Source organism: Coptis chinensis, chromosome 9, assembly GCF_015680905.1.
Source record: "Coptis chinensis isolate HL-2020 chromosome 9, ASM1568090v1, whole genome shotgun sequence".
In the NCBI taxonomy this organism is placed as follows: domain Eukaryota; kingdom Viridiplantae; phylum Streptophyta; class Magnoliopsida; order Ranunculales; family Ranunculaceae; genus Coptis; species Coptis chinensis.
In genome coordinates this window covers 17,425,913-17,442,644 of record NC_141464.1, presented here as the reverse complement: position 1 = coordinate 17,442,644, position 16,732 = coordinate 17,425,913, and the positions used below count along the sequence as shown (strand labels likewise).

Here is a 16,732-nt window from a genome sequence, read left to right as displayed (position 1 = left end):
TAGCGTTAGAAAAATGCTATTGTTTTTGTTAATATAAAATTAGAAAATTCAAATGTATATTAAATTAGTGAATGAAAAAAGAATTGGATCTAGATGGATTCGAACCATTAACCTCTCAATTATTTGAGTGCTCTTCCATTTTGAGATTATGGATCCATTGTATCACACAATCTCATTATACTTGATGAAACACATGAATGCATAATATTAATATAAAGAAGCGAAAATCCTATATATGCAAACCTTAAAGTCCCAACTAAGTCAATACTAGCCATATCGTCTTTAAACAGAGCCATTAGAGAACAATTAAGTAGAAGGTTTTTAAGAAAATGAATGGTATAACTAAGCAAATTACTTGGATTGTAAATCAAGCAACATACACATTTAAACAACACACTCATCATTATCAAAAAAAACTCTTGCCAACAATTCACTAACTTTACAACAAGTCAAAGAAAAACCATCAAAAGTTACTCCTTCCCACAATTACAACTTCCTTCCCAAAAACTATCCTTTGAACCTAAGAATGGTTAAGTGAACGACAACAATGAGCAAGCTTCTAGCTGCCTACACAAGACCAAGTTTTGTGAAAATGGTCTATTAGTCACTCTAAGAGCACAAAGCAGCAAGCGGAAATGTGTAGAATAAGCTTGGATACCAACATTCAGTACTATATAGTTTCTACAAATAAAAGTACGACAAAATTTGGAAAAAGAATATCAGGAGCAAAACTAACATTCAAAATTTGGTGTAAGGGAGCCTCAAAACAGAACTTCAAATTCATTTGCCACTAGTTTATATCTTGGTACTTGGCTATTTGCTCAACAATAAACTGACATAAGTTATTAATTTAGTTAAGAAAAGTTCAAGTACGAGATCACCTATGATAGGGTAGCAGCTACAATGTCTTGTTCTTGAGCACTGTAATCGAGAAAAATGATGTTATCCTACAAGAAGAGCATGAAAATAATGGAATGACAAAAAAACTGTAAGAAAAACTTGTAATAACAAGAAGAAATAGCATGCAAAAATAGAAAAAAAGCAGCGTAGATTAATATTGACTCTGAAGATAAAGCTAAATGACAACATGGAAGAAACCTTAACTACTTCCTATATCTTACTTGTTTAATCATCTTCCACTTATGTGTGGTTGTTTCTTTGAATATGCCCAAATTTGTAGCACTAGGATGCGACATGCAACTATTATGTAGACAAGTCCAAGCAAAAGTAGTAAACAACAGCTAAAAAAAAACCAGTTCACAACTTCATGAAGTTCACTAACTTTATTAGCATATACCATAGGCATGAACATGTTTCAGAACTATATGTGAATATAAATTACAAAAAAAAATGATAAAACTTGGGTAGTCAACCTTATAAAGCTAAAGGTCTTCCACTGGTCTACTTGTTAAGTACTTAACTAGAGAAGCAATCCAAGGGCATACCAAAGTGGGTTAGTACCAGCTGGATTCTCACTTATGAAAAATGAAACCAACAAAAGTACATATTCTTATGTAAAAGTTACAAAACAGAGGAAAGAGAATCATGGAAAACATAGTAAAGAGAAAACTAAACTAACAAGTCATGTAAAACAAAGACAATCACCAAGTTCTCTTATGTGTCCTCCTAGTTGATAAACTCCTTATTGCTCTTTAATATATTTCCTAGCTGATTGATAAACGTCCTTGACTTATAACTAGCAATTGTGGTTAATGAAAAAATTGACCCCTACGACAACCCTTGAAATTCACTATATTCTATCTATGTTCCAGCAAATGATCGACAAAACCAAGTAAACAACAGCCCAAAAGTAATTTTACCTTTGTCTAATAACAACCTAATCATTGTTGTACAAAGGCAATTGTCTTGTAAGCGTATCACCAGACCAAAACCATTATTTAGAAGCTAGGCAAACCAAGTAAAGCTTCACATATGATACATGCAAGCTATAATCCCAAATTCAACATGAGCATTTGACTAGTTAAAGTCCTACACAATCCATCAAGTAAATCCTATGTTAGGATCTGCTCCATGGACAACCTCATCACTACCTTTCGGAATACACAATCAACTAAAAAGAAATACTACTAAGGACTTGTACTGTGAATTCACAACTTGCATGGCCATGCTTAGTCTTTTTTTTTCCCGATAACCACCATCGTAACATGGCCATACTTAGTCAACACCTATAATGAGGAGGCTTTGTGCATGCCCTGATACACATTTGTTTAATTAAAAAGGTAATCAAGCTTAAAGAATGACTAGTTGAATCAACATTCAAGGAATTAAAATTCAAGGGAAAAAAATGAGAAGTGAAGGTGAAAATAACTTGTGAAATGTGAAACAACATTGACAAGCAACAACATTTTGTGTCACACACGATTCTTCTTTTGTATCCTAAAATTAAACTAAAATGTTAGAAATATAGTACTGCGGACTTCATTTAAACCCATCTTCTACATCTAAACTACTTCCATTGAAACAAAAATATAATTCGTTTTTGCACAGGACCATATGAAAGTTACAAGTGTTCCGGTAAAAGAATAGAAAATAATTTTAAATAAAAGAATTTCACACCCATGAAAATAGCATTTTCATTGATACAAGGATGTGTAGACAAGAAGGACGTATATTGTGTTGCGACACCCTATCTATAGAAACAATACATAATTCCTAGACATAAGAGAAGACTGACTCTTGATACATATTGTTTGCTTAACAAAAAAGCAGTTTTGAAGCAAAGACAAGTTAAGAAAAATACAGAGAAGAAATTCGATCAAGTAGTTTTGCAAAGTCAAGTAGGTACATCATTCCCATAGACATTTACAACCTTCCTTTGGCAGGACCTATGAAGAAGCGACAAAAACAAAGTCTAAAGATGACATTGGAACTTGCAAGAGAAAAAATACACAAGTGGGCAGCTAATAGTATAAGCTATTAGTAACCTTTGATCCAAAAGATTTCATACCCAGAAAAGACAACTCTAAGAAATAGATGTCTTGACATGTTACCAGCACTCAAAAACAATGACTTACAATGAGTTGATCAAATAAGCCTTTCAATTTACTCCGAAACTTGTGGGATTATCTTCCACCTAGTCAAAGTAGTTGCACACATTCAACTCTAGCTAATTATGTGCCACATGATTCTTTTGTAGTAGGTTCGATGTTGTTATGCATATCCTGATTACTGTTCAATATCAAAAATCAAGAGATGAACCAATGGTGAATGAATGGAATTGATTGGTATCATATTTCTCAAAAAGTATTAGAAGGGGTCTCATGTTTCGAATTTTGGGTGAGGCCTTAAAATATAATACAAAAGTGAGACACTCATGTTTACAAAATACAGGCAGTCAGACTTGCACTATACTTGGAAAATAATAGAACACATATGTATCCTAACTCAGTTCACTGAATAATATAAGTTTGCACTCTGTAGTACCTACCCAATGACCCAAATTCAAAGCAAGTTCTAATGTGATAAGAGTGAACGAAGATCAATGGTATATTGGGTTCTCAACTATAAGGGGACTTCATTACCTTTGAGCTCAAAAGGAGATCAAAGATTTCAGAAATGAAGACCAGAAACTCTTTCTATCACACTGCCATAATTGACAATGGCTAATGCTAATCTTTGTTTGACCACATTCTGTGACTCTATTACATGCTACCAAGGTTGTAATAGCATTCACTGTTGTTCATAACTAAAACCAATAACTTCTGGAATGACATAGTATTTATCACCTTGACGGCTTGACCTTCCAACACAAAGGACAGCTAAACAGAGGAGCCAATGACTACTAAATAGGATCGTAGTTAAAATAAGCAATTTAAATTAAATACTAGCACATGCAATCTGAGTTGAACTTGTTAACACAACATACATATATAAATATAACAAATAATTAGAACCCAAGTAATCAAGAGGAGCACCACTAACCCTGAAAATTTGGAGGGAGGGATCAACTGTATAATGGGTTTTCCAACATTAATTTTGTGCGGCCTAGCATTGCCTAATCAAATACTGTAATCAATGACATCAACCAAAAAAAAATATTAAAAGATAACTAATTGACTAAATATTTAGAAAATACCTTAACAATTAAGGACACACGAGTTCAGTAATTTTTTTAGCCAATTAACCTTTGAGGGATAGGCAAACTATTATCAAGAACCATTCTAAAACCAATCAATCTAGGATGACCGAATTCAAGCATTAAAGAGCCCACTGAAAAAGCTACCATGGATAAATTAATCATTAAAAATATACACCTACCATATATATGTAAGTTAGACAGTGCAATGATATCTCGTGTGCTTAGTTACTCTAACTAACAATGTGCATTTAACAGGAACAACTAAGTACCACAGACCATGTGAATCTCGTATGCTTTGCATTTGCAAGGTATTCCTACAAAATTTAGTAACTTTTGGGTTATTCTAAATTAAATCACATTAGTGGTACTCTAGGTAAATCTGCCCCCAATAAATAAATTTGTGAGGAAATAACTATAACATCCTAACAACTTAATTTCATAAAGTAAACTGTTAATGCAATGAAACTTTACCAAAAAAAGAGCTTATATATATTTACTATTCAAGGTGAAAGTGTTCATCTTTACAAAGGGAAGCTATCCAATCCAAATTACAAGTATCCTGTTTTGATTCAAAGAGTTCAAATCATTGAAAAGTGTCATGGCTACTAAAGATTTGAACAGAGAACTAGGTCCATCATATATCATTTCTACAGGAGCCCCACTACTACAAAATAGCATAAAATTCAACAAAGAAAATTAAATTAGATAAATTCCATTATATTGAACGAGTTCTTCAACCAGATTTAAGAAGGAATAATTGGATCTCGAAGAAAAATTGGACTTTTAAGATTGGGGCGGACTTTCAAAAGAATATATGGAGATTTTGACAAGAAAGTAAATCAAATTGAAACAGAGAAGGGTTAGAAAGAGATATTTACGTTTCATGTAGCAGCAAGCCAGAGATGACGGTGGTTCCGAATTCAAATTGCATCAACCATCATGTTCCTTTCTCAGATCTTGTTTCTAGGGTGTTCATTTTCGTTTTTTTTGAAGTTAGTGATTTGATAATTCTAATTGAGTTATATCTTTCACTGGTTTTGTCGCGTGTGTGAACCTTAAGTGCTCACTCCACCCACGTGTGAACTTGAGATAGCGTTTACTAGGATTTGGGGATAGCGGGAAATTACAAAACGCAATTGAAACAAAAACGTACAAGTAAAGGATAGCGTTAACTTTGACAAATGCAATGCTTATTTTTTGGATAGCGTTTTTTTACAAATGCAATTAAGCAAATGCTATCTATTGACATTTTTTTAGTAGTGAAGGTGTACTTTTCAAACAAATAAGGACTTCAAAGTACAAGGACTGGATATTCAAACAAGTGCATATGTAAACAAAACAAGGGTACACATAAAACAATAGCAAAACAAATATATAAAAATCAACATAAACACATAAGGACACATAACACAAGTACTGGATTCCATTAAAATAGATAGGGACACATAAACACAAGTACTGGATTCCATAACACATAAGGGACATAAACACATAACACATAACACAAGTACTGGATTACAATAACACATAAGGGACACATAACACAACCATTTGTTTCTGACATCATATCCCATTTGTTTGTGACATCATAAGCATAATCATGATCCAAAACAAGCAAAACATGCAAAAAACACCAAAATATGCAAGCAATAGCCCGACCAACCATCGTGGTTCCGGCTAAGTGGCTCTTCAGGCCGATCTTTGATGTACTTGCATTTCTTGGAGGAGTTGAAGGTGTTTCTCCTCCTCCTCTAAATCCTATCTCTCCCCTGGTCCTTGATCCTCTCCCTCTTGCATTGGGGTTGCTGCTTGCTCTTGAACTAGTTCATGTTGTTATTGTGCTACTCTACCTCCTCTGGCCTTACCTATTGATCCTTTTCTCCCTTTTTGCACTGGGGCTGTTGCTTGCTCTTGAACTTGTTCTTGTTGCTGTTGTGTTGCTCTTCCTCTGGGACTTGGAGGTTGTTGTTGCACTGGGGCTTCTTGTTGTTGCATTGATACTTGATGTCCAGATGTTGCTTTATCTTGCACTGAGACAGTTCAATTAACATAACATATACATCCACAAAACATTTAATTAAACTTACTTTTCCTTTTCTTAGAGTTATTTCCATATTGGCCATTCTGTCTTAGTGCACATGTGATTGCATTGTGACCAAGTTCTCCACATTTTTTGCATTTCCTTTTTGTTTTGGTATGGACTACAATATCTGCCAACATAGTAAATAGTAAATAAATGTAAACATTGTAAATAGGAAATTATTTAATTAAAAGAGAAAAACAAGTGTCTTACCTAGCCCACTTATCCCCCCTCTTTTGTCTGATGACAGCAATTCCATGTACACAAGGTACTTTAGACAGTTGTCACTCAATACATGTGCATTCAAGCTTCACTAAGTCAATTGAGTACCTTGACCCTTTCTTGGTATTCACTACTAAGTATTTAGTATCACTTACAACCCTTACCTCATACCAATTGTACCTCATCTCCATTTTCTTTATCATGAACAACACATTTGGAACAACATCACCCTCAAGTAACTCTATAGAAAGCTCTCTTCTGGTATACATCAAATTCAATAAATCTAGATTGTATTGGTCAATAAAATGGACACAGGGTTTATCTCTTATGTGAAGTATCCATGAATTGAAAGACTCACTAAAATTGTTTGTCAATTGATCACACTTTGCTGTTCAATCAAAGTGTGCCCTAGCCCAACAACTCCTTGGCTCCCTGTCCAACCAATCCAAAGCTTTGCTATCAGTTTTGTTAATGACACCCAATATCCTTGTAAATTCTTGTACCCTTTATGCCTCTGCTACTCCCCAAGCCAGATTGTCCCACAACTCACCACGGAAAGTTTTTTTAAAGTTCTGGTACATGTGTTTGAAGCAGTATCTACAACAACATATGCACCAATCAGTCAAACTTCACATCATATGTCAATATTATAAAACTTCACATCATAAAACATGTATTAAGAAAACAATACATCTGTAAACAGCATGTACCTGTGATTTGAGTCTGGAAAGTACTCAGCTACACTATCTAATAATCCCTTTTGTCTGTCACTCATGAATGTCAGCTTGTCCTTATGCATGTCTAAATGTGACTTCATCTCACATAAAAATTGCCTCCATGTATCCTTGTTCTCTGCTTTGTATATGTAGATACCAAGAGGGAAAATTCCATTCATGGCATCAAGTCTTATAGCTGTCAAACAACACCCTCCATACTTGCCTTTGAGAAAACAACCATCAAGACCAACTATTGGCCTACACCCATTCCTCCACTCATCTAGTGATGCCTTGAATGCAAACAGAACACCAATGAAATTATAACTGTCTTAGTTACAAAGTATTTGGAAATACTACATGGGTTTTTTCTCATAATCTGCCTACACATTTCTGGGACTAGTTTGTAACCGTTCTCATAATTTCCATAGATTGCTTCAAGCATTTGTATTCTTGCATTCCAAGCAGTCCAGTAGGATATGTTAATTCCAAACTGTGAAAACATCTCCTTCATTATATCCTTTGACCTGTAATCAGGATGGTCTCTCATTTTTTCTAAAAATGCTTTAGCAACCCATGGTGTTCTAGCCTGTGTGTTCAGGATCTTCTCATCTGCTTGACATGTATGTTCATCATTATAACTCCTGAGGATGAATGTGTGATTATCTTTTTTAGTAACACTAACTATTATAGCCCAATCGCAGTCAGGAACTTTACACTTCAACGAAAGAAAAAGTCTGTCATTTCTTACTTGCTTGGTACTAAACTTATACTTGATTTCCATTGTTTTGAAGAAGTCCCTACAAACCTCAACAGTAGCCCATGACATCCTCGACTTTAACTCACATATCCCAAACTCTTCCACCACTAGGTCTGCAACCTTTGCTATCTCCTCCACCTCATAAATGTTTCTATTTAATTTCACAACATTGCCCAACTCAGTACCTTGTATTTCTTCTTCCATATTTTTAACTTATTCATCCACTACAATTGGATCAATGTCTTTATCTAACTCATTATATGAGCAATCACTATCTGTAGGAATGTAATCATAATCTACATCATCACTTTCACAACTATTATAGCCTGTATCCTTCTTATTGCCAAACACAGGTCCAAACCTATCACCATACTCATACTGATCATCTTCAGTGTCACTTCCCCCATCACCACCAACATCCAAGTTCTTTAGTATATTATTTCCCCCATCACCAACATTTAAATCCTTAATTACATCACTATTATCAAGGGTATTATCAACCATATGATCTTCTACGTGAGCCTCAAATTCTTCAATATATGCATGAATATTCTGAGTACAGAAGTCATGATCTATGGGATCTAACTGAGACTCTATCACATTACTATCTGGCATCACAACATCTTCTTCACTATTGCCTTCATAAACAACATATTCTAAGATAGGGTCCTCTAAGATATTGACTTCATCATGAGCATCTTCTTCACTCTTGTCGTCATCAGAAATCTTAAGGACCATTGGCTTTCCATTAGGTCTTAACACTGGTTTAGTAATTAGTATGTTAAGCCTTGCAGACTTTCTTACAGATGCCATTGGTTTAGGTTTTATTTTCTCAGTGTCAACTGGTTTAGTCTTTTGAGTGGGAGTTAATTTAGGGTTTTGAGAGGGAACTGAAGTAGTGGGAATTGATTTGGGGTTTATGGATTCTGTTTTGGTTGTTGGAGGTTGAGACATATAAATGGTATTTCTTGTCTTCCTCAGGCTGAAGTTCATCCTATACATGCGTCATATGTGTATCATGCGTTATCCCACACATAAACCCGTCAATTATACAATCAATCTGGTATATAACTCCTTCACCAACCAATTCTTCCACATCCGTCTTCAAATATTCCAAACAAAATTCATACCCATCCATTTCGATTTCCACTTTCTCACCACCATTGTAATCACTGCCCCTAATTTCACCAGCTTTGAGTTTTCCCCAACCACCATCATAATGAATGACAAATTCTTTCAAGCCTAACACCAATTTAGGATCACCCATAGTTTACTGCAAAACAAATATACACATACAATCACAAATAGAACCCCCAAATTCCAAATGCTGGTAATTATCAATTAGGTTATAGTCATACTTTTTAATGCAAATTTAGTTTTTAGTACAATTTTATGACGTATGCAACAAGGGTGCAACAGCATGCATGCAACAAGCAAGGGAAGTTGTGGAAGCATTGATTAACAAACAAAGGGAAGTAATGTGTCCCTTTACTTTATACATGTGTTGGAGTTTTAGTGGATGAAATGAAATCTAACATACATAATTCAAATAAAAATGCTATTTTTCATCTTCCATTATGCAATTTAATATAAAAACATGATTTTTATTACCAAAACAACTAAAAAGCTAAGCATTAAAACTAACCTAACCTTTAACAACGGCAAATAACGGATATCCAACGATCAAGACCCATGATCAGTTCAAATATCACCACGATCAGTTATGCTCAACGGTTTGTGAAGCCCACGATAACCATCCTCAAAATTGATGACAAAATTTGAAGATAATGATGGGAGACTAAGTGTTAGAGAGTGAGTGAATAAGTGAGAGACAGACGACGAAGATGTTTACCGATAGAGTGGTACCAAAGTCTAACTAACACATTTTATGTCCACTGAGGGAGTTTCCCTCCTTAATTCATCGGGATCAACGAAAAACCAAACTAACGGCCAAGATTACAATACATCGCGCAACCACTAAGATTGTAACACATGGTGTCTGGGACACCTTCAAAAGTGGTACCAAAACCTAATTACATAAAACACGTGAGAGGCACAAGAGGGGTAATATCGCCATATTGAAAATATTGCTAGTTTGATTGTGGTCAACTCGGTCAACTGACGGTCAAGAAAAAAAGTAGTACTATTTTCTATTTTTTTAAAAGTAGTACTATTTCCTAATATCGTACTCAAAAGTGGTAAAAACCCGTCAATATATTAACCTGAAAAGTAACGCAGAAAGAGTTAAAACGGAGACTTAAGATATGATAAGGATTTTAAAGGTATTATCAGTGAGCTGAAGACGGTGTACAAGTTAAAATAGGTTTTCTTCTCAAGCAATTTACGAAGTCAGAGCAAAAAACAAATTATGAAATGTACATTAAAGTGGTGTAGTTACATAATGAGGCTATTATCACACAAGGAAATACAACATTTTAAATGACACTTTCACGTGGCCACATGGAAAATGAGTACTCTGCTGATTCCTTGTGTAGTTGTGTTCATAGTACAAAATATCAGGATATGTGTATTTATCGATATTCAATTTCTGGATATGTATCGTGGATATATCCCCCTCTTTGGAGATATTTGACATTGTTTCACATGCAAATATCGTTGATATATCCAAAATATCAAAAAATATCGTGGATATTGTGGATATTTCTTAATATATCATAATACATTATTTATATTTATTTAAAATATAATGGTAAATATTAAATAAAATTATTATATAGACAAAATATTCCAAAATATCCCCAAATATCGCAAATATCACAAATATCGTTGAAATATCACCGATATTTATAGTCGTATATATCTCTGAATATATCGTGATATTTATATATCTTTTTCTGAAATATGGGTAGATATCCCCAAATATCGGGATATATCGGGATATTTTGTACTATGGTTGTGTTTATGTTCTCCCCACCAAGTAACTCAAGATTTACCAAATCTGGTTTCAGTGAATTTTTCGGGATTAGTCGGGCCTGTGTTTTAGGCTTTGTTAAGTAAAATTTATAAAATAAAAAGTTTTAAACAATCATATTACAAAAACATAAAAAGCCCAATAGGACAGGGTCCAATTGATCGTGGTCTTCTTCTTCTTCTGTAAGAAAACATCATTCTAGGGTTTTGACTTTTAAGGGGTTTAGGGTTTAACTTGCAAAGGCTTCTCTCGTTCTGTTGTGCCATTTGACAGAGAAACGAGACCCTTGCTAAAGAAAAGAATATGTATCTCCAGTTTTACATCAACGAAGACGGTAATAAAGTCTACACCACCAAGGTAAACTACTTCTTCTTATTCTCCATCAGCTCATATATTGAATAACTAGACTTGTATTGGTTGCTTGTACATATTCATGGGGTGTGTTTTTGAGTTTGTTCAGTTGAGGCCGCCGTCTGGCCAAAATGGTCTTTTGCAAGTATATACAGGTTTTACTGAGTAGATATTATTAGTGGCTGTGTATGTACAACTTGCAAAGGTTTATGTTTGTTTGCTTCTTCTTTGGTAAGTCCTTTAATCATTAGTACAAATTCTAGCCAGGACACTTTTGCATATTTGTAGCTTATAAGATAAGAACTAGATATATAACAAATTGTGGGTCTCAAGCGTCATCAGAAACTCAACATTTCGTCTAATAGTTTTGAAGAGCTTGTGAACTGAGATCCTTTAGGGACGAGATTTTAAGGCTTTGAAATGAGATAAATGGTTTTGCCTGCACTGTTAGGGGCAGCTGATTGTCTCAGTCATGGTGACTCCTATATTCTTGTGATTTGGTTTGTTGTTCTGGCTTATCTTGTTTTTTGCAGATTGGGTAGGTTCTCTGTTTTCTGCACCCTGATTTTGATCTTGAATCTTCACATTTTTTTGGACTATATCATATTCTTTTAAGCCGCCCTATATCTGGGAGGAGAGTAAATTTTTCTGTGTTTGACAATTCCTTATTATTGCTAAATGTTAATATTATAAAAATAAGAATTCAAGTGCATGATTATTATCTCAAGTTAAGGCATTTAAAAGGTTCGCCTGTTATAAGGGCGGTGTGCGTGCTTAAAGTTTTGTCTTATGTGATCATTTTTTTTTAAAGATTATCTGGTTAAGTATAAATTGGAGTAGAAAAAGAGAAAACAAGCATATAGTTATTTACTTGATGCAGAACAACTCATACTTGTTTTCTAATTTACTAGTCTGTCTCTGAGAAAGTATAACATTGTTGTGATGGACGCATATTTCCTTGAGATGTCTTTAGCTAATAATTAGAGATACGGTTGATCCATAAATAACTATAATTGACCTTTATTGTGTTTCTACTCACAGAAGGAGTCACCACTTGGGCTGGCAACACAATCTGCTCATCCAGGTATCACTTTTTCCAATCTCATGACACCATATAAATTTTACATCTCACCTGTAACTATATGTTTATGATCACAAGGAATTGATATATGTGGTAGATGCTCCATCTGGTGATAATCTCGCTTAGTCTAGGCGTCTGCATAGGTCTTCAAAGTCTTAGCCCTATTTCTGGTGGTCCCATCCAGATGTCCAGTACTATGGCCTTTTAGGTTTAAGCCTTCTCTGTTCGTAAATGTTCAGATCTCTCAGATATGCTAGTGTGAATAAGTTTAAGCCTAACCCATAAACAATTTGAGGTCCGAGTCCAATATTTATTTTCTGAAGAAGTATGAATCCTTCAAAGTTAGAACAGGTGGACTGTTGAGGTCGAACCTCCACCCTTTCTAGGGAGGGAACAATACCAGTAGCTCACCCAGTTGACATTAGAAGAACCATATGGAATACATAAATAACTCAGAACACACACGTCTCCTAGCTTGGCTGTAAATATATTCTGCATTGTTAATAGCATCAACTCTCAACTTCAGCTGTCCATCACGTGATATACTGTATTGCTTGGCTATCCTAAATTTTATTAAGTTCGGTGAGAAAGAAGATATGCCTCGCGTAGGGCCCCAGCAAACTTACTTGCAAGTACATACTTATCATTTATCACTGAATTTTAGCGGCAGTCTTTTAGCTCTTTTTTCGCTACAGCGCTTTTGCTTTCTTTTGAAGAATGAGTTCATCATCTCTTTATTTTTGTGCAGCTCGATTTTCCCCAGATGACAAGTACTCGAGGCAGAGAATTCTTCTGAAGAAAAGGTTTGGATTGCTGCCAACGCAAAAACCAGCACCAAAGTACTGAATACTCAGTCTGTTAGCCTTATCGAATGTGGTTGGAAGATCATGTTTCTGTGTATCAGAGTTATGCATAGTATGGACTTCTTATGTATGGCAAAGTTGTTTTTAGTTTCTTCTTTCGGTGACTAGAACATTGTATCGACATATGATACTGTTGAAATGCCAATATATGATTTAGTCTCAAGTTAGTATCTTTTTTTTATAGTTCTCAAGTTAGTATCGACATACTGTTGAAATGCCAATAACTTGGTGTTATGCCCAGGCGTTTTAGTTACTCTATGGATTTGATTCAAATTCTAAGAGCATCTCTAGGTGGTGGTAGCATACTCTTCAAATTTGAAGAATGCTACCACAAAATTTGATAGCAAATTTCGACCAACTCTAGGTGGTCGCAAATTCGTGGTCGCAAAATTTATTGGGGACCCACCTGTGCGACATTAGTATCTGGCGCCCGATTATTCAATCGTCGCGACGGTAAGGACCGGCGCAGCCAAGATTAATGTCGCGTCGTGTTTTATTTAATGTCGTAGCGACGATGGACTTTTGTCATTTTACAATTTTTTTCAACTCATTCACTCTAGTTAGTAGAAAAAAAAATGAGTTCGACGACTAATCCGTCTATAATAACCAAACACGATGGAGTGGTGGGCGAGGAAGAAGAAAAAAAAGATGCATACATTTGGGATAATCCCAAAGTGGTGATCTAGATGATGAACCAACCACTTCCGAGTTGGAAATCAAGGAGTCGAGGTCGACGATCCATTCTTCGCTTCAATATCGCAAGTCGATTTTGAATTTCCTGCGGAGGCTATTGATTTCGACCATCTTAGGCGGTGTCTAAGAGGTTTCATGAAAGGCATGTCTCAAGAGTTGTTCTTGAACAACGGTATGTATTTTAATTTCATAAATTAGTAGTAGTAGTAGTTAATTTTAGTAGTTCAATACAACACGATATTTTTATTTTTATTTTTTAATTTTAGTTTCATTTTTGTACATCGAGATGTGTTATGTATCGGGTTCGGTGCACTCCACGCATGCTTTAGGAAGTGGTGGGATGATATTAAGAAAGTCGGTGCACTTGACCATGTTAGAGATGCAATTTTAGCGACTCCTTTTGCTCATCTAGTTGACATCCCTTACAATAAGACCGACATTCGGGGAGTTATTAATGGTTTAGTTGAGAGATGGTGGGATAGTACACATACTTTTCACTTCCCCTCGGGGAGAGTTGGGCTTCACTCCATTAGATTTTTGCATGATATCCGGTTTGAGTATAGGATTAGGTAATCCGTTGAGATGTATAATCAATTCGAGTTGTGCCCAAATGATGACTTTCTTCCCTGTCCGACCGAGGAGTCGTATGGTGATCTTTGGTGTTAGGATTTCGGTATCAAGGTCGCATACATTACAGATTGACTACCGATTCAGGGATTGCAGTTTTTGATAGATTATTTGTCACTTGATTCGATGATGGTCAAACACATGTTGATGAGTATGTAAGAGCTTTCGTATGTATTTGATGGGTGTCTTCTTTTTTCCTTCCGCCATTCCACGATTAACTTGGGATTTCTAGCTAACTTTGAGCACTTGTAATGAGTTAGGCGGTATTGATTTTGGTGGAGCCATATAATCGTCATTTGTCGCGTTGTTTAGATAGAGCGCCTCGACATACCGGTGTTGTCGAGTCCCCGGATGGGAGGGTTTGTCATTCTCTTAGAGGTATGGTTTTATGAGTATTTCCGTCGCAAATCCTATCCTCACAGAGTATACCGATGAGAGGCCTAGGCTCGGCTTTGGCACGGACCTTGTCGAGCGTCCCCGACCCGGTGAGATCGGTCATAACATAACTTCGTCCGAACCCGGATCGAGCTTAGCATACGTGCTTCTATTGTTTGGAGGCCTTGGAGGACATTTGTGCACATCGGTAGCGAATGACCGTAGATATGCATTGTTCATTTTCATAGGAGGATGGTATTCACTTGTGGGAGTGATATGGAGTGGTATTTAGGGGATAGATGTTACGCATACTCACACCATACTTTGGTATCCCTCCCCGATCCGCTTCTACCCATGTATCGAGGCTAAGGACATGACCTTAGAGCAAGTCATCGAGAGTAACGCATCGCATTGGACTTACTCTGAGCTTCGACCTAGTTACATTGCAGACTTATGAGCAGCATACTACCGCTATCTTGGTTTAGGGTGTCTATTGGTCATTTGCTCCGGTACCGTAGGTCGCATGAGGCAACATTCATACGGTTAGCAATTTGGGTGTCGACGTGAATTCAGATTGGCCGACCATCACACCGACGCGTTCACCTGGACTGTGCACACATTTGTTCCAAAGACGGATCCCCTACCGAGTGGCCTTGGGTTTTCGGTTTGAGCCGATCCGAGTGGCGGACGATTTACCGACCCATTTCTTCTATTGATGCCACTTTCGGTCGCACGAGTTAGAGCCCCGACCTTGGACATCTATCTCGGTAATTATTTTTATTGGTTTTGTTTTATTATTTTGGTTTATTATGAAAATGTCATAAATTATTAATGAATAATTATTTCAGGATGACCTACGCATGAGATATGAGACAAGCATTCGTGTAAATGATGGCTTGTGCTCCTCGGTATTCGCTTCTGATGTTGAGAGAGAGAGACTTCTTCCCGTGCTCATGTGGATTATGACGATTTGCAACGCCAGATTGATGAGTTACAGGCTCAGATTGATCGCACAAGGGTGAGTTCATCACAGCATGGACAGACGGAGAGTTCAGCACAAGGACAGTCGAGGAGGAGTTCACGCAGAGGAGGCGATGTAGGATAGTCTAGGAGGTTGTTGATATGACGATTATTATTATGTTGTGTGATTTAGAATTGTTCATTTGATCATTTTGATATGTTGTGTCATTATTATTATGTTGTGTGATATGTTGTGTGGTTATTATTATGTTGTGTGATTCATATGTGTTTACTTCATTTGATTTAGCAAATGAATTACAATTTTATTAATAGAAGCGACAACTAATACATGATTGCAAACACATAAAATAAAAATAAATAAATAAAAGATAACTATTACATATCACCCTTATTACATACTACTAGAGTTACTCTAATTATATAATAAATAAATAAAAGATTACAACAATCAATGTCGGTCACCCCTAATGCTCCATAGATGCTTTCGACAAGGTCGCTTTTAAGTCTATCATGCATAGTCTTTGATTGAACTCGTAGAGTCCCTTCAATGTAGTGTTCCCGAAAGTAGGTGGAATCTATGGTTGCCCATTCGGATCGAGGAATGTACCTCCTCATTTCATAATTTTTATTCTTAGCTCCGATTACCATATTGTGCAATATGATACATGCTCTCATAACAGTACCCATTGTCTCCACATGCCATAATTTGCAAGCTTTTGCCAAAATACTAAATTTAGCTTGCAAAACCCCAAAAGCTCTTTCAATATCTTTTCTTGCGCCTTCTTGCATCGTTCGCGAACCACTTCGCCTTAAGAGCATTAGGGTTTGAAATTGTTTGTATAAATGCCGCATAGTCAGGATAGATACCATCAGCTAAATAATAACCCATATTATAGTTATGCTGATTTACATCAAAAGAAATAGGTGGAGAAGTACCATTGATCACGTGCTCAAA

General features: G+C 36.0%; 2 protein-coding genes and 1 long non-coding RNA gene across 3 annotated transcripts; 1 reads left to right on the top strand and 2 right to left on the bottom strand.

Annotated features, from left to right (window-relative positions):
* Positions 1-1,781: 1,781 nt before the first annotated feature.
* On the bottom strand, positions 1,782-5,088 carry LOC147475064 (uncharacterized). The gene is made up of 2 exons (XR_015209384.1): positions 4,978-5,088; positions 1,782-4,026 (listed from the first exon to the last, which is right to left on the bottom strand). It is a non-coding gene; the product is annotated as an uncharacterized LOC147475064 (long non-coding RNA).
* Positions 5,089-6,907: 1,819 nt separating this feature from the next.
* Positions 6,908-8,078, bottom strand: LOC147475063 (uncharacterized). Its single transcript, XM_086585254.1, has 3 exons — positions 7,455-8,078; positions 7,112-7,407; positions 6,908-6,998 (listed from the first exon to the last, which is right to left on the bottom strand). The coding sequence occupies exons 1-3, from the start codon at positions 8,076-8,078 to the stop codon at positions 6,908-6,910; spliced, it is 1,011 nt and encodes a 336-aa protein (XP_086441380.1).
* A 2,863-nt stretch (positions 8,079-10,941) lies between these two features.
* LOC147475062 (H/ACA ribonucleoprotein complex subunit 3-like protein) lies at positions 10,942-13,264 on the top strand. Its single transcript, XM_086583262.1, has 3 exons — positions 10,942-11,163; positions 12,199-12,241; positions 12,987-13,264. Exons 1-3 carry the CDS (start codon positions 11,110-11,112, stop codon positions 13,082-13,084), a joined length of 195 nt encoding a protein of 64 aa, XP_086439388.1. The 5' UTR covers positions 10,942-11,109; the 3' UTR covers positions 13,085-13,264.
* Positions 13,265-16,732: the final 3,468 nt, after the last annotated feature.